General features: G+C 43.7%; 1 protein-coding gene across 3 annotated transcripts in view; it reads left to right on the forward strand.

Annotated features, from left to right (window-relative positions):
- The window catches only part of RANBP17 (RAN binding protein 17), a 331,490-nt gene extending 305,968 nt beyond the window's left edge, over positions 1 to 25,522 (forward strand). For all 3 annotated transcript variants that reach the window (XM_060635017.3, XM_060635018.3, XM_060635019.3), the window contains 3 exons: positions 21,149 to 21,247; positions 23,130 to 23,257; positions 25,098 to 25,522. In XM_060635017.3, the coding sequence (XP_060491000.3) occupies positions 21,149 to 21,247; positions 23,130 to 23,257; positions 25,098 to 25,194 (324 nt within the window). In that variant the 3' untranslated portion in view covers positions 25,195 to 25,522. The remainder of the gene's footprint in view (positions 1 to 21,148; positions 21,248 to 23,129; positions 23,258 to 25,097) is intronic.
- Positions 25,523 to 25,742: the final 220 nt, after the last annotated feature.

Raw genomic sequence — 25,742 nt, forward strand, 5'->3', positions numbered from 1 at the left:
ATTATTTTAAAAGAGTTCTCATTTTACATATGGAATCTGAGGAATAGGGAAGTTGTTATGCCTCTTGTGAGATGGTACATGGTTCAGGAGCTGATAGTTTTAGTATCTATTATTTGAAAAAAATTTTTTAATGTTTTATTAATTTTTGAGAGAGAGACAAAGACAGACCTTGAGTGGGGGAGGGGCAGAGAGAGAGAGAGAGGTAGACACAGAATCAGAAGCAGGCTCCAGGCTCTGCACTGTCAGCACAGAACCCAACACAGGGGTCAAACCCACGAATCGTGAGATCATGACCTGAGCCGAAGTTGGACGTTTAACTGACTGAGCCACCCAGGCGCCCCAAAAAATTTTAGTTTTTTATCTTAGAGTGAGAGAGAGTGAGAGAGGAGCAGAGAGAGAGGGAGAGAGAGAATCTTAGGCAGGCTCCACACTGAGAGCAGAGCCCCGATGCAGGGCTCGATTTCACCATCATGAGATCATGACTTGAGCTGAAATAAAAAGCCTGACACTTAACTGAGTCACCCAGGCACCCTCTCAATGTTTTTAAAAATATTCTCCAAATAAGCTATTGTCCATAATCTGTAAACAAATCTAAATTTGCTAGCATTAAATTTAGTCCACTTGAGGATCCACTGTAATTAAGTAAATCTATTTCAAATAAGATTACTGTCTTACCAGCATTCCTTGGACTTAACAACTGAGGGAACCCCAGTTCACATTATTAAGGAAAAAACTCCCCATGTATTTTTATGCCATTAACACAATAAACTACGGGCACCTGGGTGGTTCAGTTGGTTGAACGTCCAACACTTGATTTTGGCCCAGGTCATGATCCCAGGTTGGAGGGATTAAGCCCCACCACCCACGTTGGGCTCTGCTCTAAGCATGGAGCCTGCATGGGATTCTTTCTCTCTCCTTCTGCCTCTCCCCAGTGTGCATATACGCACTCTCTCTCTTTCAAATAAAAAAATAAAAATAAAAAAGAAAGAAAATTTTAAGGACAAGTCAATAGTAACAGTGATTAGGCACAGATCTGCTACAATATTTGGAAGATTAAATTTGTGTGTGAAATGTTTTTAGTGTTATCTCTGGGCGTGTTAAGTGTTTGCATACGTAAGCCGAAGATCAGCACTCGTTCAGTTATATCACAGAGTGAAAGATTTGCCCAGATCACCAAATGCAGGAGCGTGTTTTGTAGAATTAGAGGGCAGTTCAGAAATGTGACTGATTCTTTTTCAAATTATAAGACTAGGACACTGATGATGAGTGCTTCTCTACATCAGAATTTCAGTTAAAACTAATTGTTCTAGAAAGAGTAGCACCTTCCACAGAAGTAGAACAAGAACTATGTGGCTATGTGGTTGTCAGCATCGCTGATTAGATCATCCAGCTAACTCATTAACAGGGTATTTTTAACAATTATATTCTGTAAAATCTAAATACATTGAAAGGAACAATTAGAACATTTAGATTTGAATTTATTTCACCCTTATCTATGTAACTATTTGGCACAAGTCAGCTATAATAAAAGCCCAAAAAGAGTTCTAATTATGATTTTATCTCTCTTCTTCTCCTGCACACACCCCCCCTCTCCTCCGCACACACACACACCCCGACCGCAACCTGGCATTTAACTACAAATTGTGAAGAGCTGTCAGGAGCTATAAGAATCATACTTCAGTAGGGATGTATGCTGAAAGAACATTCACCCTTTTCCTCAATCAGTCAGTCAATCAATGAAAATTGCTTTTGTATAGTGCTCTTCATGACATGCATCCCAAAGTGAATTACAGCAAAAGGGAAATCATCTGCTCTTTTTTCATTTTTGTGTTTAGATTGAAATGCTACTCTGCTCAACATTTTGACATACTGTACAAGACATCTTTCATACTTAAGGTTCCATTCCCTAAGACTAAGGAGGAGAAAGTGTAGCCACATATTTAACTCATGAGATTTTGGCCTGTGGAACCTGAGCAACACCCTCACAGTGGGAAACGCCTAAGTAGATGAAGTACGTTCATGTCTCTCAGCCTCTTAAAAAACAATTAGCCCGGTTTTCTAATGTTATCAGAGACATTTCTAGTGAACCCTAAATAGAAAGGGTGCCCTCCACATGACCCATTAACTCAGTCTGGTTGATTTGCAACTTTATTATCAAAAATATGGCAGTAGATTGAAACTAAAACCCCATGCTGAAGGGACATTCACCACTGGACCAGAGGACAACGTGGCTATAAAGCACTTAAAGGAAGCCAGACATAGGTCAGACACCAAAAGTATAAAACAGGAACTCACATTTCAGGACAGAATTGTTTTTTGCACATGCTGCCATGATCTTGGTCTTCTTCACAGCGTTCTGTGCATGGCCTGTGTATTTATTTTTAGGAAAAAATACTACTGGCAAGATATAAGTGCTTACCGTGTGCAGGAAATAGCTCAAGCTGCTTACATACACACGTAATCTGATTTAATCATCACGTTTCTCTGTGAAGTGCTAGTATTACGATCACCACTTTGTAAATATAGAAACTGAGGCACAAAAAGATTAGGTACTTTTCCCAAGTTGACACATAGTAAGTGGAAAAGCTAAAACTTGGGGCTATTGAACTCCAGAGTTGACATGCTAAACCGCAAAGCTATAGTTTGTTGGCAGCGACTAATCAGAGGTAGCACATATTTTTTCAGCACTTACACTCCGGCAAGTTGAGCTTCCAGTAAGTCCCACCGGGGCCATCCCTAAGGTAGAGTGATTTAGAGCAGTCATCCTATACCCCAACTTTGTGCTGCAGCCGGGATGAAACAGATGGGCAGTGACCCAAAGAGGCAGTGGGCAAGGGAGAGGGAGGTGGCTTTGCCAGCTGGTACAGAAGAGCCTTTTGCTTCCCAGCATCACGGCAGAGTGAACAGACCTTCCTCTAACTTACTCTGTACCTGTACCCTATCGTTAATTCTATAGCCAGATCCCAAGAGTATAAAATGGAGTAGGACAGGTATCCTTGAGAAGGTCAGAGTCTAACAGTACAACTGTCTCATGATGTTCCTCTGTGTCTTTTCTCTAATGTCTTGGAGGTAGCTCTTGAGGTTTATTCTAACCTGATTTTTCTAGGACAGACTCAATATGGCAGCTGTGAAACGAAGGTGGGGAAGCAACAAGTGCTTTATATCCGTCCCCCATACCCGATGCATCTCTAGGCTTCATCCTGACTCTCACTACTGACGCATCAGCATAGAGTGCCAGTTTTCATCCCTTTCTGGTTACAAACAGCTTCTCTTTTCCAAAGGAAGCTTCTACTACTATGACTGGGCACCGTTAGCTCTATTGAAGGCTGTTCTTAAGGGCTGCTTACATTGGTGAGTCTCAAACCAATACCTTTGAGCATCCCTCCCCCTATCGTTTCCATTCTACAGAGTTTCACAAACTAAGGTCCTACAGAGCCACACAGAGAACTTGAATGAGGTAGACAGGAAAGAAACCAAAGTTCTGTACACATCCCTGTCTAACGGGGGCAGCCTCCACATAGTCCCAGCTTATTCTTGCCCTGTAAGAAAGTAGGACCCAGTGTTGCCAGCTATATAGAGATTACCCACCCCCACCCAAAGAGAACCAGAAATCCAGGGTTTTTTTCATGTTGGCCACTGATTGAAAATTTTTAAAAAAACAAGAAAATAAAAACACTCTGCAGGCCAGCAGTGGATGTCTGGTTACCGGTTTTCCACCAATGTATTATGTAATCCTAGAGAATTTCGGAACAGAGATCATGCAAAGCATGATTCCCGGTCTTTCTCACGGTCATCCCATGTGGCACTGCTGATGTTTTGATAATTTTTGGAGCACACTTTTTTGAGTAGTTGTTTAAAAAGGATGCTGTTATTTTGCTCATATATTTGATTCTGTACGTAAGTCTCTACTCAGACTTAAAGAGGGCATTTATTTACTTTTAGGTTGTGTCTTTGCATACAGAACGGATGCAATAAACAGCCAATGAAACTCAGTTAACATCTCCCAAACATTTTTTTTATTTTCATAATAACCATATTTGTCTGAGGCAAAAATTAAAGTTCAGTTTGGTCAAGTATATGCGTGTGTGTGTGTGTGTGTGTGTGCACGCGCATGCACGCACGCTTGTGTGTACACACGCAGTCTAATTACTAAGGATCAAATAGAAATATCTGAGAGGACCAGGACTGGACAAAAGTGTCTAGATAACAGCCATATAATAAAAGTCCACAAGGAAAAAAATAAAATAAAATAAAATAAAAGCCCACAAGGGAGTAAAACTCTTAAGAGTGATGAATTTGTGACCACAACTCCTAAAGATCAGTTTAGAAAATTAAAGTACAGGGGTGCCTGGGTGGCTCAGTCGGTTGAGCATCCGACTTCGGCTCAGGTCATGATCTCACAGCTCATGAGTTCGAGCCCCGTGTCGGGCTCTGTGCTGACAGCTCAGAGCCTGGAGCTGGCTTCTCATTCTATGTCTCCCTCTCTCTCTGCCCCTCCCCCATTCATGCTGTGTCTCTCTCTGTCTCAGAAATAAACAAAAAAACATTTAAAAAAAGAAATTTAAAGTACATAATTTTAAAAATGGAAAAACATTAGTTTTTTTAAATGGCATCTATGATATAAAATTATGTATCCATCTTTAGAAGGATGATTCTAGTCCACATTTTTTGCCATATACCCTATCTTTGCCATTTTGGTATAATTTTTGTTATGGAAATATTTGTCAAATGACAATTTCAACTATAACCCCGCAAATAGTATTTTAAGACCGAAAAATCAGTTCATATAAAAACCTATTCTTGATTTATGAATCATCAAATTATGTTCAGAACTGTCATACCTGTCTTTAACAGAGTACCTTTTCTTCCCCAGAGATCACATCCAGCTTGATGCATGTCTCAGCATCTAGCAGAGCCTGACCCTTGTGACAGTCAATGAACGTCTGCAAAACCAACCCCCAAAAGTTAATTTTCAGAATTAAAATCTGCAGGCGGTGACTTTATGTTTCAAATCCAGCATAGTCATAGGTCACTACATAATCAAACAAAATGGTAGGGCTGAGATAAGAGTATACCATTATATACTGTATAATAATCCTGCTGGAATGCCACAAGAAAATTTCATTCTACACATGGGTGAAGAAAGGAATAAGCATTTCACATATTGTTCCGAACAGCTAACGGAACAGAGAAGGGTTGGGTTTGCTTTTTTTTTTTTTTTCACTAGGACATGTGTTTTTTTTACCTCTAAGCACAGTTTAAAGATGTAATCCATTGATAGCATAACTTGCCTTATTAATTGAAAGGGATGGAATCCACCAGATGTAGCCCAAACCAGCAGAGAGTTGGGTGACTAAGCAACAGCAAAGACACCATATTGAGTGAGCCAGAATTCAGTCTCCAAGTCATTTATTTCAACCAGTGACAATACATTTAAACTCCTGTGCCTCAGCAGTGATTGATGGTTTAATATCATATATAATTTTTTTAATGAAGGAAAAACCATTTAAATATGTTACCATTTGCACTGGTATTCTCCTATGTACATAACTGCATTTAATCATTATGGGGATTGTTTTTATACTTGTGTAATTTGTATCCAAGAAATAACTGTCAAAGCCATCTCACGCTGTTGCTGGAAATGGTACAGTGTGCTTCATACTTGAATAGATTCATTCTTCCCTGCACATAATTAAGAGTGTTGGAGCTTTTTCCCTGCCACCACATAGGAATTCCATGTTTACATTTCTGAGAATGAAAAATTAGCCACAATGTGCTTTTTCAAGTTCCCATTTTCTGGCGCTATGATATTTAAGTACCTTAGTTCTGTACCAGTGTATGATTTGAAGAGTTTGATTTTAAGACTTTTAATATTAAAATACATAATAAAATTTTATTATCTAATTACAAGAGGGTTTAGCCTCTTATTAAAGTTGCTAAATCAGGCCTAGATTAGCATCATAATAACACAGTTTGACATGGAATACTCAAAAGTCAAGTTCGAAGGAAGGGACGGGGGTTTTTTTTTGTTGTTGTTTTAGGGGGTTTTCTCCTGCACCCATCCCTTGCACAATATAACAAGGATGAAATGCATGTATGGAAACAAACAAGGAGCAATTTGGGACGCTGGAGAAGGAGTGGAGGTGTCAGCCTAGGACGGTACCCTTAGGCAAGGCAGCTGGTATATGTAGCCTTTTGTTTATCTGCTACTGGTTTATGTAGCCTTTAGGCCGGCACCAGAAACAATCACTCCTACAGGGTCAGCTGCTGGTCAGAAGCAAAGTAAGAAAAGATTTTGCGTTCAAACGCGCAGCCATAATTTCTGTACAGCTGGCACCTGCTACTGGTGCACAGCATGAAGGTGAAAGGTCAAAGAGGCAGTTGTTCAAAACTCAAGAATGGCTTAAAGGGACTTGTAGATTAATCTGCTTTATTAACTTCTGTATATTAGATAACTATTGCTGTGAATGACAGTACATCTTTTTTAATAAGTCGCATCTCTTTCTCTTTTAAATTAGCTTTTGAGTAATGAATATTAAATAGAAAGCATTTCAGGGGTAATTAAATGAAAACAGAATGATGTCATTTTACAATTATATTTGTATGTTTATAGAATAGGGAAAGTATAATGTTTTCCAAAGAGCTAAAAAAAAAGAAAAAGAAAAAGAGCCAGCTCTTCATAAAGAAGAACTTGAAATAAATAAGTCACATGCCCATTAGCCTTTGTGTTTAAACTAAAATATATGATGTAGTTTGTGACTTAGCATGAAGTCACTGGGTGCTGGTGGCTTGATTTGGCATTCCCAGGGGCTCCAAGTATTTTCTTTATGAATTAAAGTGACTGCAATCTGTCACCGTTCTTTTATCTACAGTTTAGCACAGTCAGTTTTGCTATTAGTCTGCAGCAAACGTTCTCAGAATAGCAAAGGAGTTGTACAAAATGAACAACGGCCATACCTTTTCCTTCACACTCATGTAAAACAGATAGAAAACATTTTATATGGGGAAAAAATGCAGTTTTACACAGATTGAGCCCAATAATAATCAGGCATGCTTTATAACAGTCTCTCACCCAATATGGTAAATGGCAAGCAAGATGGTTTTTAGCCTCTCTGTTAATGATGATCGGCATAATTGGCTATCGTGGTAAATTAAGAATAAAAGTTCACTAAATGTATCCTTTTTTAAAGCCTCTGCAAGGAATATTACTAATGTACAGATTAAATACTGACACCACCTCTGGGGAAGTGTCTCACAATGTGTGTTCTAAAGAGATGATTTTGTCTGCTCTCAGAAGTTCTGTAGATGAAACCTCCCTTTTTATGTGAACACAGCCCAAGTAGCAGCATTTACCCGTATTTCACACACACAAGTCATTTAGGAATAGCACTGCCAAGTCGTAACACAAGTCAGTCTTTATACACTAAGCCATGTTTCTGTGACATGTGAAATGACACTGAGACAATCTTCCTGTGTCACACCCAAGCCAGCCCGGGGCTCACCAGAAGGATCCTAAACTTGTATGATATCACAAAGAAGCTGATGATCTTGACCAGAAAAGATTTGAGTTGGAAGTGTTTCCTTACCATACCACTCCAAAGTGAAAGAATTTCCACACCTCCTTCTTAAAGATCTAGATTTTTTCCCCCATCCTATAATAGAAGGCTTATTTCCTGCAGAGTCACTAGGACCTAAGAGGTCACTAGGGAAGAGCGACCTCAGACTCAGATGATGATGATGATGAATGACTATGATGAAAAAGAAGTAGAAATAATTATCATATGCTGGGCTCTGTGCTAAGTACTTAAATATACATAAATATATTTATATATTTATATAATTTGTATTTATATTTATAAAGTTTCACTACTTCGTGAGGTAGATACTCTTTTCTACATTTTATAATCAAAGTATTTTAATTGCAGCTTTAAGAAGTCAGGTAGCTTACTTGGTATCATACAGCTAATAAGTAGCAGAACCTTGTGCTCTTAACAACATTACTTTTAAATGACCTAGAGACAGGATTGGTGGAGCTGGAGGGTGCAAAGGCAGGCTGGGGTGGGGGTGGGGGGGCACAACATTCATTCAGTTATAAATCCCTAAGCCAAGGGCCCTTCCTTTGAAAATTGATGAGATAAGAAGCAAGCACTTGACCCAGGTTGGCTCAGTGAGTCCTCTTCCCCAGACTTAGAAACTCCCGTGGATTTAGAGGATGTTGGTCAGCCTCTGGTCTTCACTTGATGTGAAGACTTGAAAAACCAAGAGCCATTCTCTGCTATGTGCTCAGAGAAGTAGCCAGTTCACAGCAAGAGAAAAAAGCAGCAACATGCTGGGAGGATCTCGAAGGAGATCAGCAGCCCCAGAGAGAGGCTAAGAAAGATCGCACCAGCCTTCCCGGCTGTGGTTCCCAGCTGTTGAGAGGCCGACCCGCAGTGTCTAGTCTGGGGGTCCTCAGGCCACCCCTTTTAGGTCTGAGTTTTGTCTATAGTAGTTGCTGTCCTCACAGTCAAAAGATTCTTGACTCACGGAAGTGTGAGGACAAAGTGAACCAATGAGTATAGACTCACCTAACACAGAGAAGGTATTCAATAAATAGGGAAAATTTGAAAAACAATATACAGGTACCAGTTAACTTTTTTATCTCCCTAAGGAGAACATATACCTGCTGTTCATGTATACAAATGTGAAAAACATCCTTTCCAGGAAATCCCAAGGCCGTGACTTCAGCCAGATTACCTGGGCCTTTCTGGTCCCACACTCGTGTTCTGCCTGTCTTAGAGTTTGTGTGACACACATGCTCAAGATCACAAATCCTCACTGGACTGGGTGGGGGCACAGTGTGAATGTGGATCTGATTCTTGGCCTCAAACAGACTTTTCCTCACTTACTCTTCCTGTGTACTCCAGGCATCGTCTTGCAACAGCAGGAATGAAAAGAAACTCCGGGACCCTTTCCATTTATATGTCTTCACACCTAAAGCCTCTTCTGAATCTCACAGCAACTCTAGTGGGAGGGTAGGATCAATATGGTTTATTTTCTTAACTTGGGAAAACGAGTACATCAACAAGTGAAATCCACAGTGCCCATATGGGACAAGAATGCAGAGGTTCAGAGAGGCGAAATAATTTACCCAACATCACCCACCCAGTAAATAGCAATACCTAGAATGTAATAACTAAGGCTTTGTTGTCTCTGGATCTGACAGTTTTTATGTTATCGGGGCCTCCCAGGGCCTTCACCTACTCTTCTTTCCTGGCATTTCTCCCACCTGTATTTCCCCAAGTGGCATTGTGAATGGTATGAGAAGCTCTTTGAGTTTCTTGAAGGAATGGCACTGTATAAAGTGAGGGTCAGCTTGATGATGGTGTGATTTATTCATTTTACAGTTATTACTGGTTTTTCACCTACTTGAACGGTTAATAATGTGTGTGCTAGAGATGTGAACTGAACTTTTTGTATTCGTTTTCTGTCTTAACTGTTGGAAAGTTTTTAACTAGCAGCAACCACTTGGTGAGGCTATGAGCTCATGTAGTATGTTAAAGAAAGCTTATTTGATTACGATCTGATTCCTGCTGGCAGAACAAGATAAAAGTTCCCTAATCCTCTGACCTGTCATGAGTTATTGCTAGTTTGTCTGCTTTGCAACCAAAAAGAACTTTTGCATGTTAATTCTTTATCCCTTGTCATGCTTAGGAAGATACAGACTGAGTGCTTTCAGACTTGATGAAATTCTGTCCTCCTTCAGAGCTGTCTAATTGCACATTCTGTATTCGTTGAGGATTTTCTGCTTTACGGCAATCAGAGCAGACAGACTGTGCAGTCAGCGTACCTGGCTTTGAATACCAGTGATGCTACTTGGCAAAGTTACCTTACCTCTTCAGAGATACCAGCAACTCAGCCAGGGCAATTCTGCACCTTGCTGGAGCTGGCCCCCAGGATCAGGTAGTTGAACTAGTCCCTCCTGTGGTCTCATGCCCAGACTCCCCAAGACTGTAGCCAAGACTCCTTGCCTCAGCTCTTTCCCATTCTGTCACTCCTCAGTCTACCCCATAACTTGGAACATCACTACTGTGGAAAAGAGGAACATTCAGTGCATACTTAGTTGAGGTCATGTGAATACGGCATGTAAAGTAAACTGCTAAGAAGGAGTGATGGGAAGTGCAAGGCCTGGAGGGAACTCTCTTAGGCCCCAGAGAGAACCACCAGAAAGAAAATCCTACGCAAGAGCTGTGTTAATGCCCATCCTTAATGTGGCATCTAGTTTTAGATAGGACAAAGAAGTTCCACTCGGGAAACTAAAAGCGTCGATCAGAGTTAAGTGCATGATGACCCTTTCTCAGAGACCCTTGAAGATTGGAAGGAAACAACTTGATGGGTGGGCAATAAGAGATTGATAAATACTTAGGCTCCATGAGTTTCTTAAGGCCACAAGGACCACATTTCAATTCTGTGCCACCGTGCTGTGCCTGGCACATAGTAGGAGCTCAGTAATTCTTTGAGCATTCATCGAATAAGCATGAGAAATGAAGAGGGAGAGAAGAAGGAAGGAGAAGCCCCTAGCAGGGCACCTGACACATAGTAGGCACTTAACACACGTGTTGCCTGTGTGCGCCCAGCACGTAATGAGAGCTGCTAGTAGAATATTAGTGACTTGAAACGTGTGCAGACGAGAGAAAGCTAGTAGACATCAAGCGGGGCTCATGGCCCTCCAGAGGCCTGGCCTGTTTTGGAGTTTGCCCTTTAAGGAAGAAGTTCTGCCCTCAGCAAATGTTGGGTTCTTATCCCTCAGAAGGAGCAAACCCTCCCTCCCCAACCCCGTCTCTTTCCCGAGCCCCCTGTGTTACAGAAGGGCTGGAAACAAATTGACAGAAACCTGGAGGAAAGAACTCAAGTGATTTAGGAGAATGGAAGGGCTGGCTTATGGGGCCAGATTAAAGAAGCTAAATATGTATAGCCTGCCTAAGTGACAACTAAATGGGGCATTTGATAAGTCTATAAATACTTGGAAGATGTAAATGCCAAGGAGGAAAGGGAATTACTTAGCATGGCACAATGGAGTATTGGCATAATGGAATATTATTAAGAAAGGGAAAATGAAGGTTGAACATCAATAAAAAGCTTCCTGACAAAGAGAACCGTTCCTGACAAGGGACACTATTAAGTTATGTGCTGTGGGCCAAGGGAAGTAATGGCAACCCTGCCATTTCTCAGGGTACTGGCAACAGAGCCAGCAAAGAAGGAGCCAGGCTCTGTCCTGACTGAGGTGCAGAACCCAAGCAGGTAACCTTCCGTGTCTGTGCTCTCCCAATCCCAGGACAGGAACAGAGATGCATTTTATTGGGGGAAGTCGGATGGCCCCGGCCTCCTATGGGTTCAGACCGTCTGGAGAACAGCTACACCAGCTTTGCCCTTCTCCTGTGTCACTGCCAGATTCATTCAACTTCAATGGCACCCCATTTCCTGCAAGATAAGACCCATGTGCTCTAGCACACATTACTAGGCCCTTCACAAGATCTGGCCCTGGCTACCTGATCATCCTCCTCTGCCACCACCAGCCCCCTCACACCCTCTCCAGTCTCACAGAACTGCTCGCCATCCCCCCAAATACTTCTCCAGACTTTTGTACCTGCTCGCCCTTCTGCCAACCTGACTGCCTGTCAGACTTTGCTTATTCTCTACGACAGCTCCCTCCGCACGTCACCTGTGCAGCCTTCCTTGCCTGTCCCCCACCCCGAGGCAGAGTAAGTCAGCCTCCTCTGGTCTCTTAGAGCCTCCTGTGCAAGCTTCTGTGGCACTTGCTGTGCTGTGTTGTCATGCTGTGTGTCTCGTTCCCTACTTGATTGTGAGCTCTTCGAGGGCTGGGACTGTGCCTTGTTCATCTGTATGTCCGCAGGGTGTGACACAGAGCCTGGCACAAAGTAGGTGGTTGGTAAATGTCTGAATAAATTAAGGAACGAGGTGCTATTCCTATCATTCTTTAGGCTTCCTATGTAATTATTAGGACAAAAGAGCTTCCAAATCTCAGTAACATCTTTGAATCATCCCCTTGGCCTCCCGGCCAGCACTCTATGCCATTTAGATGACTATAAATAAAAACCCTCAAATCTGAAAGGCAGCATGCTGTCCTCTGTGGTTTCAACATAAACTCTAGACTAATCTTTAATGGAAAATGCTTCTGAGGGCCCTGTGAATGTGCCACAAAAATACTTTTTTTTCTCTCCACACAAAGTCATTTGAACATAATAAGTAAAATAATCCTCCACTGTTGGTTATGAAGATTTTTAGGTCCATCTAACTAAATCCCTTCAGGAAATCAGGGAGAATGTAGTGACAGATGAGAGGCAGTGAAACATGGAAACTCCTACTGTAAGGATAATATATTTATTATGAAATACAATATTCATTGCACTCTGCTTTGATGACTGCATGAGATGCCCTCGTGCCATTAGGCCTTATGTTGCTCTGTTTTGAAATACAAGATTCATTGGGAAATGTTGTGATGACCGTTCATGCTATTTCCCACTCTCTTCCCTGATTTTGAATGGCCTCAGTTAGAGTTTACTTTATCACCAAATACTTAATATAAACGTGTGTTTGTACTTTTCTCTGTCGTGCGTGTTTATGTACTCTGCTTGGGGTTCATTCCACTGCTCCTTACTTCCCGAGTTCATTGCCGGGCTGTTGGGCTGTGGGACAGCGGCGGCCCCTCCACTGCATTTAGCACTACAGGGACAGTCTAGCCCCCAGGCCCTTTGCATTTGAGGCCACACTCTTAAAGCTCTCACTTTATCTACAGCTTCAGTGGCAGGTTGTGTTTCTTGGAAAGCTGTCATTGCCTAGGAAGAAAATGGGATATGCAGTCCAGGGTTCTGACCACTTCTGTCTCTCTCTGCTACCAGCCTTGCTGGGGCCCTTACCATTTCTCCTGACCCATCGTTGCCACGCCTCAATCTCCCATTGGTCATTGTTCTAGATCCCAGAGCTCAGCGTTCTTCGGAAATCCTTTGAAGGCTACCCTTTAGGTACTGGCCCAAACTCACTTCTGCATTTAGCGTGACAGCAAAGGCCTTTTAGAGCCTGGATTCGGCCCAGACTTCAGCTCCCTGCCCTTGGCTCTGATCCTTTCCATTCAAAAAAGGTTTCTCAGAAGCTTCCCTTGCAGGGGCTGACTGTCCCCTCAAAACATCCCAAGCCCTGTGTGCTTTGCCTTTTCTCCTTCTATGTCCTCTAATACATTCTTCCTCTCTGGTGATGCTTATATGCATCTTTTTTTTTTTAATGATGTGGGGGGGGGGTTAATTTATTTTTTAATGTTTATTCATTTTTGAGAGAGACAGACAGAGTGAGCAGGGGAGGGGCAGAGAGAGAGAGGGAGACACAGAATCCGAAGCAGGCTCCAGGCTCTGAGCTGTCAGCACCGAGCCCAACAAGGGGCTCGAACTCACAAATCGTGAGATCGTGACCTGAGCCGAAGTCGGACACTTAACCGACTGAGCCACCCAGGCACCGCATCTTTTAAAAATTCAAAATTCATTTTAAAATACGCATCTTTTAAAATTCAAGTTAAATATCACCCATCCTATGAAGATTGGTCTTTTGGGGCAGAACAGCACGTGTGCCTTTGGGAGTCTCTTTTGAGCTTGTACATGTTTGCTAATTTAGGGGCCACCAGAAGCCAGTATAGGCCATTAGAGGTTCAAGAATCTGGCTGTGTGGCAGTCACTCGGGAATAAAAATAAGAAGAAAATGGCTTTGGAGTTGAAGGCTATTCCTCTATGTACAGATTTTCCCAACATTCCCACCCAGAGAAACACAGATGATGTTTTTGACAAGTGATGCTTAATTTTTACATCAGATGGAGAAGTGTTCTGTCTGATGCTGGCAAGAGAAGAGTGAGAGTTTCCCAAATAATGCTGAGTGGCAAACCCTACAGCCTTCCAGTGCCCCAGGTTTTCTGGTTTTATTTTAATGCAGCAAGCAGCTTTATGAGATCTGCAGCCACTTGAAATATGATTTACTACTCGTAAAAAGTTTCAAATGGATAATGAAGATTCAAGAATGAGACTCACAGTGTAGTGTAGTCAATTTTGTTGCTCTTGCTCTCCAGTACGTCTCTGCCATTGAAATGAATTATTTATTATAATTTATTTCAACCATGGAAAATAAAACTGTTTTCATTGTGATGTGCGCTGTAACGTTCGGAGTAGACACATTACATGCAGTACTCTCAATTAATTAATCCTGAAGTTTCGTTCCAACTTTATCTTCTTTCTTATAAGCCAGGAGACTGGCAGGTAATTCTTTCCCGAATAAACTATGATTAAAATGAATGTTTGGAGAACTAGGGGTAATGTTGGTAATGGAGAAAATTGAAACCACAGCAAAACCAGGTTGTGTATTTCCTTAGATTTTACAATGGATGGAAGAGTTTTTCTAATATTCTAGGCCATTTATCACTTGGAGAAAAAAGCGTCTTGTAACTTTCTGTTAAGGAGGGGGTAGAGGCAGAGAGTGCTGTTAGTTTAGATGTGGAAATATGCGCTGCTAATCTGTGACCAAAACCAGCTGAATTAATCAGTCCTGTGGTTCCTTTATTGGTAAAAAGATTTTTTTGCTTTTTTTTTTTTTTTTTAACTTTGAGCAAAGCTAGCATTGTGAAAAGGCCAAATCGGCAGGACTCCCAAATGAGTTTCCAGAGGAGACTGGGTCACCCATAATTGATTACAATCTTGTTTCTTTAAAAAAGAGGCTCACTGCATCTTGCATTTTGCTTGATTTTTTTTTTTCATTTAACATGTTGAATACTTGCTACTATTATGAGGCTGTAAAGACACAGTAAGAACTTAGGAAAGTGTTTAATATGTACAGATATTTAACGCAACCTAGATGGTGCAGCGTAGTTAATCCAGGCAGGAGAAGATATACTTATTTGTCCATTGCTTTCATTTTTTATAACATTCCACTGCTATCACATTGGTAGACAGCAGACGGATAGAACAATTGATTCCTTTTCCCTAAAGATGACTAGTATCTAATTTGAGGAGGATCACATTTCAATATCTGCTGTGCACGTGGCCTCAGGAACAGCACTTGGTAATGACAGCAACTCCCTTACTTCCACAAGCACTGAAAACCTGGAAGCTTTTCCTTCTTCAGCAGTGTTCAGATCCTCCCAGACTCTGGCTCTCCATTCTGGGCATGGGACTCCGGAAAAATTGCTGTGGAGATGGGTGGGAGGTTTTTCTGCTCTTTTGGATCCTGTTGCACTATCCAGGCAGTCCTGGTTTTGCTTTGTGTTTTTGTGTCAGTGTTTTTAGCTAGGGCCAACCTTCCCCCTCCTGTCTTACCGGCCTTCTGAAAGGCCAATTTCGTGTACCAAGAGCTTCCTGAGACTCAGAAGCAGCTCTTCAGTTTGTTATTATGGGTTGTTCCTCAGATATCACCAACTCATTGCATCAAAATCAAGAACAATCTAGCTTGGCCAGGGGTACGGGTAATTTTGTATTCTACTCCTCTTCCCATTAAGGCCCCTAACCTAACAGATTAAGTCACCTCTTAGGCACAGCTCTGACCACCCTTGCTTTGTCTTTCTCCCCCGCCCCATTTAGATCAGGGCACAGGGTGGCTTCATCTTTGGCCTCTCACCTGTCCTCTGGCTGTCCTTCCTTTGTCAAACCAAAGCCTCCTTCTCAGGCCCTCTTTGCACCACCTTTCAGACAGGACAGATTACTCTTGTGCCATCCCCATTTTCCATTTCCCTGATCAAGAGGCAGCAAAGTCGCAGTATAACGAAAATGTGTGTGACCCTGAGAAAAGAGGCGGGGATAGAGAGGGAAGAGCTGGACCTCCCTAACTATATTGAGGATTTGATCCCCGCAGTATCAGGGCTCATAGCGTTACTCGGGTTCAGTTTTTGTCTCTCTGATACAGGTGGGGAGCAAGAGGCAGGGTTAGAATGTTTTCATCTATTTCTTAGAACTCTGTGGAATAGTGTTTAGTTGTATTATTCGGTAGGCTCTAAGAACATGAACAGTGAAAAGTGTTCACCTTGTAGGGAACATTGTAACTCAAAAGAAATTAGCTTAATTTACTGTTTTCAATGATGTTAATGTAAATTACCATGTACGTGGTACTTTTGGTGGGAGGGAAATGGTTATTTTTAGAAAAACGTTCAATGGAGCATTTTCCAGAGACAATCTATTAATTATGTCTACTGTTGTTCATCTTGAGAGTCTGCAAATAATGTTAACCACATTTATAAAAGCTGTAGGTAGGAGGCAGGAAGATCTGCAGACTCTCCAGGAATTGCTGCCCTGGATCCTCATTGTGGGGATTCCAGCAGCTGCCTGACTCTTCAGCAGGTGGCAGGGTGGCTGAACAGAGGAGATGCGTGCGGGCGGCCTGTCCGGGAGGCTCGCTGATGGTGCCAAACTGAGCCATGCCCAGAAGCGAGCCTCTCCTCCCACACCATCCGTTCCCTGGCAGTCTGCAGCAAGGGGCCAGACACAGTGCCCCCGCCACCACTGCTGGCGGTCTTGATCCTCACACGCAGCCCCAGAGTGGCAGGCGACAGGCTGGCATGGTGGTGATGAAGGCATGGCCTCTGGACTTGGGCAGACCTGTGCACGTATCTTGCCTCACTTCCTGATAGCTGGTAGCCTGATGCCTTGAGCAAGTTACTTACTCACTCAGGACCTCAGATCCTTAGTCTATGAAGTGAGGATAATGCCTACTTCAAGGTTACCTGAGGCGTAGAGACAGCGTATACACGTGCTGAACAGAGTGCTGAGCTCTCCGTAAACGGTCACTGTTAGTACCTTTGGGCAGTGAGAAGACTCATCCAGCACAGCTTCTTGGGTGCAAGTGCTTGTTGGTGGAGAAGACGGTGGGTCAGCCTTCGGCCTTTGTAACCCGGAAGCCCCCCCACTGAGGGCTTTCCCTGGGAGCTGCTGGCTGGAGGGACACCAGGGACTTAGAAGAGTTCTCAGGCTCTGAGCACAAAGGCCAGATCCTTGGAAACGAACAGTGTATTGGTTTAGATATTTATCCATTTCAGATTTTAGCCAGAGATTGAGGCCAGAACTCTGTGTTTTATACAATCCTCTTTCGGTTCTTTAGCTCCTTATACGCTCTTGATAGTTGATTTCATCCTTTCTCATTCATTTATTCGCATATTCATTCTTTCATTCAGTAGCTATTTCCTAAGCCTCTGGTGTGTGCTAGATGCCATGCTGGTCACTGGGGACACAGAGAACAGCCCCCGCCACCGCCCCATGGTCCCTGCACCCAGGAGTTTACAGACAAGTCTGACTACCAGTCATAACCCCGCACTCACTCCGGCCATGTGACCCCAGCCATCCCGCTCTACCAGCTTCTAGATCCACTGGGCCTCCAATTTCTTTAGAGTACATACTCACCATCTAGCAGCAAAGCATTCAACACAAACCACATCTTTGCTTATTCTGCATCAGCAGGAGACAGAACAGGAAGCATCTGAAGTGAGAGCATGTAATTACCACCTTGTGGTAGGGAGAGTGCCACCCAGCATTCTCGGGTTGCAAAGTCCACTTGGCTTGGGGCTTGTGCCCAAAGCATCTTAGGGTGGGAACATGGGAGAGTTGCTGAGGAGTGAACAGAGATCCAGATGACACAACATTACTTTGGGTTTTTTCGTTTGTTTTTAATTTGTTTTAATGTTTTGGTTTTTTTGTTTGTTTTTGTTGTTGTTTTATTTTGTTTTTTTGAGACAGAGACAGAGAGCAAGCGGGAGAGGGGCAGAGAGAGAGAGGGAGACAGAATCCAAAGCAGGCTCCAGGCTCTGAGTTGTTAGCACAGAGCCCAACGTGGGGCTCAAACCCACAAACTGTGAGATCATGACCTGAGCTAAAGTCGGACGCTTAACCGACTGAGCCACTCAGGCGCCCCAACATTAGTTTGTTTTTTCTTTCCAGGTCAGATATTTGTAGTAGCTTTGTATTTTTTGGAAGATTACAAGTTTTCAGAACAGCAGAAACACTGTCATTCAAACTCCATGCTAATACGTGTGCCAGACCAAATAGGGCTGCTTTTTGGACTATTTCCTATGGTAGGTTATTTTTTTATTGCAACTCTTATTAAATTTAGATAATTGTGAGGAGACTGTAATCTCATGGATCTGGACATAATCAAGACATGAAATGGGGTTCTTCCTTGAACCGTGAAATTCCACTGGATCACACCAAAGAGGGAAACCATAGTTGCAGTAAAGGAATACCGGTAATTATTGAGTGCCTACTATGTGGCAAACACAGAACAAAATGTTTGATATAGAGGAAGGAAATCAGTCCTCAAAGCAGCCCTTCAGAGTAGTTGCTGTAATCTCTCATTTTATAGGTAAGGAAATAAAGGCTCAGAGAAGTGAAATGACTTGCCCAGCATCCTAGGTTAGGTAAGCAGGGCCGGATTTGGCCTCATTTCTGACTGGCTCCAAAGCCTGTCCCTACCATACGATGTTGGTTTTGTTTCATTGAGAGAAATTTCCTACAAGCTCACGTCAATGCCTGTGGGAAGACGGAAGGAGAAGGAGTAAGTGCTGAGGCAATGGGGAGCATGGTTTTTCTAAGTGGACCAAGCCACACAGCTCCCCTTCCCAAATGGCTGCTCCCCTGGTTGGGTGTATGAGCTGCTTGAGATAATACAGTGGATAATGTATGTGTTGGACACGGGCCCTGAAAACTGCAGCCTTGGTTGGACATATCTAAAATGGCCATTCCAGCCATCCTGTAACAGTATGGGAAGTGAGCAGAAGTTGGGGGAGTGGAGGCCCCGCTCACAGCACCCCTTGTACTAAATCCTGTGGTGCTTTGTGACTCTGCGCAGGCTGAGGTGGGCTGGGGCAGAGTTGCCAAGGGCTCTCTCCTTACAGTCTTCGTCTGTTCGTGTCATTAACCAGAGAGCCTTCCACGAGAGATTTTGCAGTACCTGGATCAGGATTCTGTACTTACACATTTTACCCAGTTTTCTTCCATATGGGGAGAGGGAGAGCTTATCCAAAGGAATTTGCCACATTGCTTGAGCTGTGTCCCCTGTACCCTCTAGGATTATTGGAAAGAAGAAAAAAAAAGAATTCTGGAAACGAGCTGCCATGTCAATACCACTTGAGCAGATTTGCTCACTAATTTCCATTTTTCTGGAAGAGTAAAACAATTTTTTCAAAAATCAGACACTTTAGCCAACTTTATTTTTAGAAAAGTATCTTATTCAAACATCTCCTTACTTATTACAGACATAAATACATGCATTCAGACAAATGAATCCACAGGAGAACCGTATAAAGTAATTGGCACATCGCTTCAGGATGCTTTGTCAGTTACTAGAGGAGTTTGGTGCTTCTAACTTTAATCTTTTCCATTAAAATATCCATTCTGCCTTCAGATTCTGAAGCCCATAATATTTTAGACTGTCTCCATAGATCTGTTAGTTTTGCTTGTCAATTTAATTTGTGGCTGTATGACTTTGGGTCGCTTGTTAGATTGTACATGAAAACATGTAATCTGCAAACGATGTTCAGCATGTCGGGCTTTAAGACCTGCCTCTCCCCAGAGAGACTGGACATACAATAAATATGGAATTGGCAGATTTCATTTGCAACCAGCCTAACTGTTAGGATGATGATGCTATATGGGGTAGCAAATGTTTAGAGCTACAAAGATGCTCAGTACTGTTGTTATCACATACCTTAAATGTTTATGGCACTTTCTACTCTTTGCAACACTTTCTATTCCTACCATCTCATTTGATTCTCAGAACTTTCTTGTGCTGGATTATTATTTCCCTCTTTATGGCTAATGCAAGTGACACAGAGAGAGGGAGAGGTTCCATAACTGGCCTGAGATCCCAGGGCAAATTGGATTGCAGCAGTGCAGCAACGAAAGCAGACGTCACCGAAGCCCAGCCAAGGGTCACGTGGGTGGTAGCCTTTGCCACGTAACTGCCATTTCCCCCTGTGCTCTTTGCGGGACAGGGGCTCTGAAGCTGCAGAAACAGAAGGACTAGAGGTGGGCGGTAAAGAGTCCAAGGCAAGGAAAGTGTGCCATCAGCTCCACATAGGTGAACTCAGCTTGCTTCACAGCCACTTGCCCAGACTATTGCGGCAGCCCCATCCCCGGGCTTCCTTCTGTCCTGTCACCTGCAAAAGTACACGTTCTGCATGTCCCCAGAGGGATCTTGCTTAAGTGCAAATCTGAGCATGTCTCTCCTTTGCCGCAAACCCACCACTGGCTCCCACTTCATCCGGATGAAGTCCACGCTCCTCAGCATGGTCTGCCAGCCTGACCCTGGGGTCTTGCTTCTGGCCCCCGTCTCTTTTCTCCTGCCACACTCAGTTCACTCCCAGCCTCCTCTTTTGCTGCCCTCTCTGCCTAGAATGCATTTATGATGCGCCCCCTAAACTGTACCTTCTCTGTGGAACCTTCCCTGACTTCTCAGAGACCCAGAAGCATCCTTCCCTCTGCTGGTAGCCCATTGCACTTGGCCAAGCCCAATTTCTGGCTGTCTCTCTGCTCTGTGCTCTGCCCCAGGAAGCTTCTACCTCCTCAAGGCAGAGGTTGCGGTAGATGCCTATTCTCTTTAAGTGTCTTGCAGACTTTGAACTTAAGAGGATGGATGAGTATGTACATGTAAAAGTGAAGGGAGTAAGTGAATTAGTGAAGACCAAATGAGCCTGAGCCAGTAGGAAACGGGACATTCCGAGGTCACATGGAATGTATCCCATTTCTCCCTCCCTCTGAGAGATGTTGCCCCTTCATAACTTGACCTGTGGTGAAATGAGAGGCAGAAAGGAGGGTGAGCTGGGCTTTTACCTGGCGATTTAGCATGGAGGACAGCATACCAGTGTTGGGAGGCAGAGACTGATCCTCTTAGCCTCGTAACCTCTGACTTCTGCCCACCCAGAAGGTTCTCACCAAAGCTTTTGGTGGTGGGAACTCTTATCAGGGAGCTGGCCAAGAGTTCCTACATGCAGCATTATAGGCTCACAGAGTCAAAGCTCTTGGTCCAGGAAGAGCCCTCATGGCTGTTGGCAAAATGTAGGGGTAGAAGGTAAGCACAAAAAAGACCTGGGACTGGGGGGACCTCTGGGCCAGGGTCTTCATATGACTCTGTCTTCTAGATGATGTCTGTCCTCATGAACACCATTGTCTTTGAAGACTGTCGGAACCAGTGGTCAGTATCCAGGCCTCTCCTGGGGCTCATCCTGCTCAACGAGAAGGTGAGTGTGATCGCGGGAAGGTCCATGGGAGGGGGTCACTGCGGGGAGGGAGTAGCTGTGCACCAGGCCAAGCTGTGACAAGAACAGAAGGAACAACGGAGCTTGAGCTGGGACCTCAAGCGCCCCGGGGCAAGGCCATGTTCCCCCAGCAGGCCCTTCCCCAAAGATCTTCTTCAGGTAAGTGGAGGCCTCAAGACCAGCTCTCCTGGAACCCAGCACTCCCCACGCATTGGCAGGTGGTTTGCTCAGTTTCTTCAAGCTCAGCCTCACTCCCCTCTTCTGTTTCCAGGGGAATTCTGAGCTACGACTCTCCTACTTCTTGCTTGGCTCCCTCTTATATTTGGGATCCCCAGTGCCCTGCACTGTAGTGGCCCTCAGGGACTCACCACAGAGCCAGCACCCTTCACCTGGGAGCACGAGTCTCCAGCTTGTTAAATGCACTCACCACCCTGGGCTGCTTCCCAGGCCCTCCAGCTTCCTCTCGAACCCACCCCTGTCTCCCCAGCAGTCAGTAGGAACAGTACATTACTGCTCAGGAGAATGAATTGTCTATACAATAAGATAGTACTGGGGAGAAAGACAGTGAGATTAGAGGCAGCCGCATACATTAAAATTCAAACTGAAATCCCAGCCTTGGAAGGAAACTAATAGAAGAAGAAAATATATCAAAAAGAGAAGAGCTGTCTCATCATTCACCTGTGCCGAAGTATCCAATTTTAGCCACATTCAATAGCACTGTCATTCATCTTCCCTTGGTGTTATTGTGATTTAAATCCAAGCTCTATAAAAGAGAGCAGTTCTTTTAAAATGATTGAGAGGGAATAAGGGCAAATTCAGTGTTTAGAAAAAGCTTATGACATCACAATATTATACTTTACTGATGGAGGCAATATTTCACGGTTTGGGATGAAAAACTAATAATTTTCTATTTGGTGTGAGTCACTGCATCATTATAAAAGGGAAAAATAAGTAGTTTTGTGCATTCCCAATCTTGTTCAAGAAGACATTGTGGTTTAAGTGTAATGCCTCTGATATATAGTATTTAAGTATTAGTCTGACTACATATTAATTACGTGTGTTTTTGATGTGGGCCGTTTTAATGTATGATGGAAATTAAATATCATGCTGTTTGGGCTTGGAAGGATAAACACATGACTGACAAAATGTTGTCTTTGTGCCGAAATTAAGCTGTTTCCAATGATTAGAATCTGTGTGTAAGCACGAGAGCTTGTGTTTGTGTAAAAGGTAGCGGACCCCAGCAGAGGAGAAGGGGTTGTGTAGTTCTTTGTGACCAGGTATGACAGGTGGATTTCCTAGTTCAGGAACGCTCTCCCAGAGCTACGCAAGCCCCTTAGCTCCCCGCCTCAACAGAGCAGATCCAGCCTAACCCAGGGGACAGAGACTTGGGACAAAGTCTGGGGTTGTTTGAGAAGTGGTTCACTAAAGCCCAGATGATGATGCAGCCTGAGGGGGGATACCTGGGCCTTTTCCTCCAGTCACCCCAAGTTCTCCCTGTTAAGTTCTTTGCCTCAGCCTGAAAGGCCCTTCCTCTTTCCTTTCAGCCTTTCTGTGATGAGTGGAGAGGAGAGTCAGGAAGACCTTCACATGCTCGGTCCCCCACAGAGGACCTAAATTGTTCAGTGACCATAGAACAATTATAGCAAGAAATTTTTATGAGAAGGGACAATACAGTTTATACCTAGCAATGTATCTACTGCCTTGGTTTTCTCTGAAGGCTTAAAGTTCAAAGTGGGGCCTGGACCAGAGCTCCCCTGAGAGTCAGGAGCACTAAGCAGATGGAGCAGGTAGAACTCCTCCCCCACAGCTCTCTCGGGGCCCAGGTTTGAAGTCAGGGCCCTGAGGTTGTTCCGTCTCCCCACAGTATTTCAGCGAACTGAGGGCAAGCCTGATCAACAGCCAGCCTCTCCCCAAGCAGGAAGTCCTGGCCCAGTGCTTCAGGAACCTGATGGAAGGCGTGGAACAGAGCCTGTCCACCAAGAACAGAGACAGGTAAGCACTGTGCAGTAAGCCCAACATCTCTGGCTTGTGGAAATGAACTGGGGTTGTTCTTAACACAGCTCACATATAGATGTGACTTTTCTGTTACACCTCGTAACCCTAAACGCGGTTTATTTCCATCCAGTAAATATTACTAGGTATTTGCTTTTTTAAAGCACCATGCTAGGCACTATTTAGGGATGCAGAGATGAACAAAATGCAGCCTGTGCCCTTATGCACTTTATAATCCAGCACGAGGTAGGGAAAATAACTCACTGAGAAGGTCAAAAGAAGGAAAGCTCAGATCTGCCATGAGGGACAAGGAAAGCTCCTGGCATTTGAACAGGCACAAGCTTTGAGGTCAGATAAACTCCAATTTAAATTTTATCCCTGCCCTCTATAGGCTGTGTGGCAGCGAATAAGGCAGTCAACTGCTCTGATCCTCCGTTTTCTCATCCACAAAATTGGTTGTGATATTTAAATGACAGAATGTAGTAAAGCATGGTACCTAGGACATAGGAGCCATGGTAAACATTAGTTCCTTCTTCTGCCTGACCTGTAAGAGTGCCTAGTTTTACAGTTGCCAATGAGATCTAAATGAAAGAAACCGAGACTTACCAGGTATGCCTCCATTGTTCATTTTTTTAGAGCACAAAATTTTACTGAATATCTATTATGTGCTAGGCATTGAAGATACCAGTGGTGAACTAACTGTTCAAGGTTTTTGCCTCACAGAGCTTCTAGTGGGGGAAACAGATAATAATGAACAATAGAGAAAGAAAATGGTTTTTGGGGGGGAGTGCTGGGGGGGGGTGGGCAGAACTGCCTGCACCACCCTTTTATAAAAGTGGCAACATTCAAATGTTTGACCATTTAAAATGCAAATCATCAGTCATTCCAGCAACCACTGCAGCCAGCGTGTGGTGGAGTCCCCAGCCTGGGCTCTGACAATACAAAGCCAAGTGTGACAGACTCTGCAAACACATACCCTTGACTGCTTGTTCCACGCCGCAATCCTCTGTCAGGCAGGAGGGCAACCTCTGAGGCCAGCAGAAGAGACTTAGTGAATGGGGACACCCCAGGTGCCTCTGGTGGGGGAAGATTGCTTGACCTGAGGCTTGGGAATTTGAGTATCAATTGATTGTTGAAAATAATGTCAAACAGCCCTCCTGTTCAAGAGAGCACTAGCCAACAAGGACTAGATGCTTTCCATGTACCGTGCACTGTGTTGAGTGCTTACAGGCATTGTCTCAACTGACTCGGTAAATTCTCACTTCACACAATCCCATGGGGTAGCTACTCAAGTTGAGCACCAAGACAAGAGGTTAAATGTTCATCCAAGATCACCCAGTTAAGAAGTGGTGGAGCCAGGATTTGAACTCAGGTAATCTAGCCCAGTGCCCCCTCTTTTTGAACCACTAAGCCCGGTTTTCTCATCCACAAAATGAGGATACAAATACCTACCTTTGGGAAGACTTGTGATGCTTAAGTGAATCTATACGTAAACTCAACCCAGTGCCTGGCACAAAAGGTTTGATTCTTTGCTTTATATTCCTTACCATCTCTGTGTAATTTGATTTTTTTTTTTAATTTTAAATAGTACACCCACAAAATGTACCCCTCAAATGGGTCTGGGTATATATGGTGGTAACCCTTGTTTTCTGGCCGGGGAAGGTGGAGAAGGGGGTGTTGGTGGCCAAAAGTAATGGCTGCAGTGGAGGCGGGAGGCAGGAGCTCAGCCAGGACCTGGGGCTCTCTCCAAGGTTCTGAGCTCCACAGTGGCTTTATCCTCCAGAGGCTCATATAACTTCGGCCTTGCCACTGCCCTTGGCCTTTCTTCCTCTTTCCACAGGTTCACCCAGAACCTATCCGTCTTCAGAAGAGATGTGGCAGAGGCCCTGCGGACTGATGGCAGCACCGAGCCGTGCAGTCTGGATATGATGAGCTGACCGCCTTCCCTGACCATGTGCCGAGCAGCCTTTACCAAGAGACTCTTGTGGGTCCGGGTCCGAGGACAGCTATGTCGGCTAGCCCAGGAGAATCTATTTTTCAAAACAAACAACAACAAAAGCCCTACCTTTTTATAAGTCTGGCCTAATTATAAGAATTTATAACAGTGCACAAACAATGTAAATTCAGTCTTTACATTGAAAAAAAGCAAAAGATGTGTTTTCAGTCTTTCTAAAAAATAGCATTATCTTTGTTCTTATAAATGCTCCGAAAGGGTGTAGAAACAATATCTAACCAAAGAACTTAATAAACCAGGTTTGAACTTAAGTGTGTGCTAGTTAATGGAACTCTGTTGTAATCAAGGTTGTGAATGTGCTGGAGATGCAACCTTCAACATGGATCCTGAGTTGAGACAAATACCATTTGAACCCATTAAGTTAGTCGTTTCTTATGAGTCTGAAAGCAGCAGCGTTGGGGTCTCGGAGCTGTGGGTATTTAGAACGAGCCTGGGAGCGCTCCGAAGCATCCCACAGGACTGCACGCAGCC

The sequence above is a fragment of the Panthera onca genome, chromosome A1, assembly GCF_046562875.1.
Source record: "Panthera onca isolate mPanOnc1 chromosome A1, mPanOnc1 haplotype 2, whole genome shotgun sequence".
NCBI lineage: Eukaryota > Metazoa > Chordata > Mammalia > Carnivora > Felidae > Panthera > Panthera onca.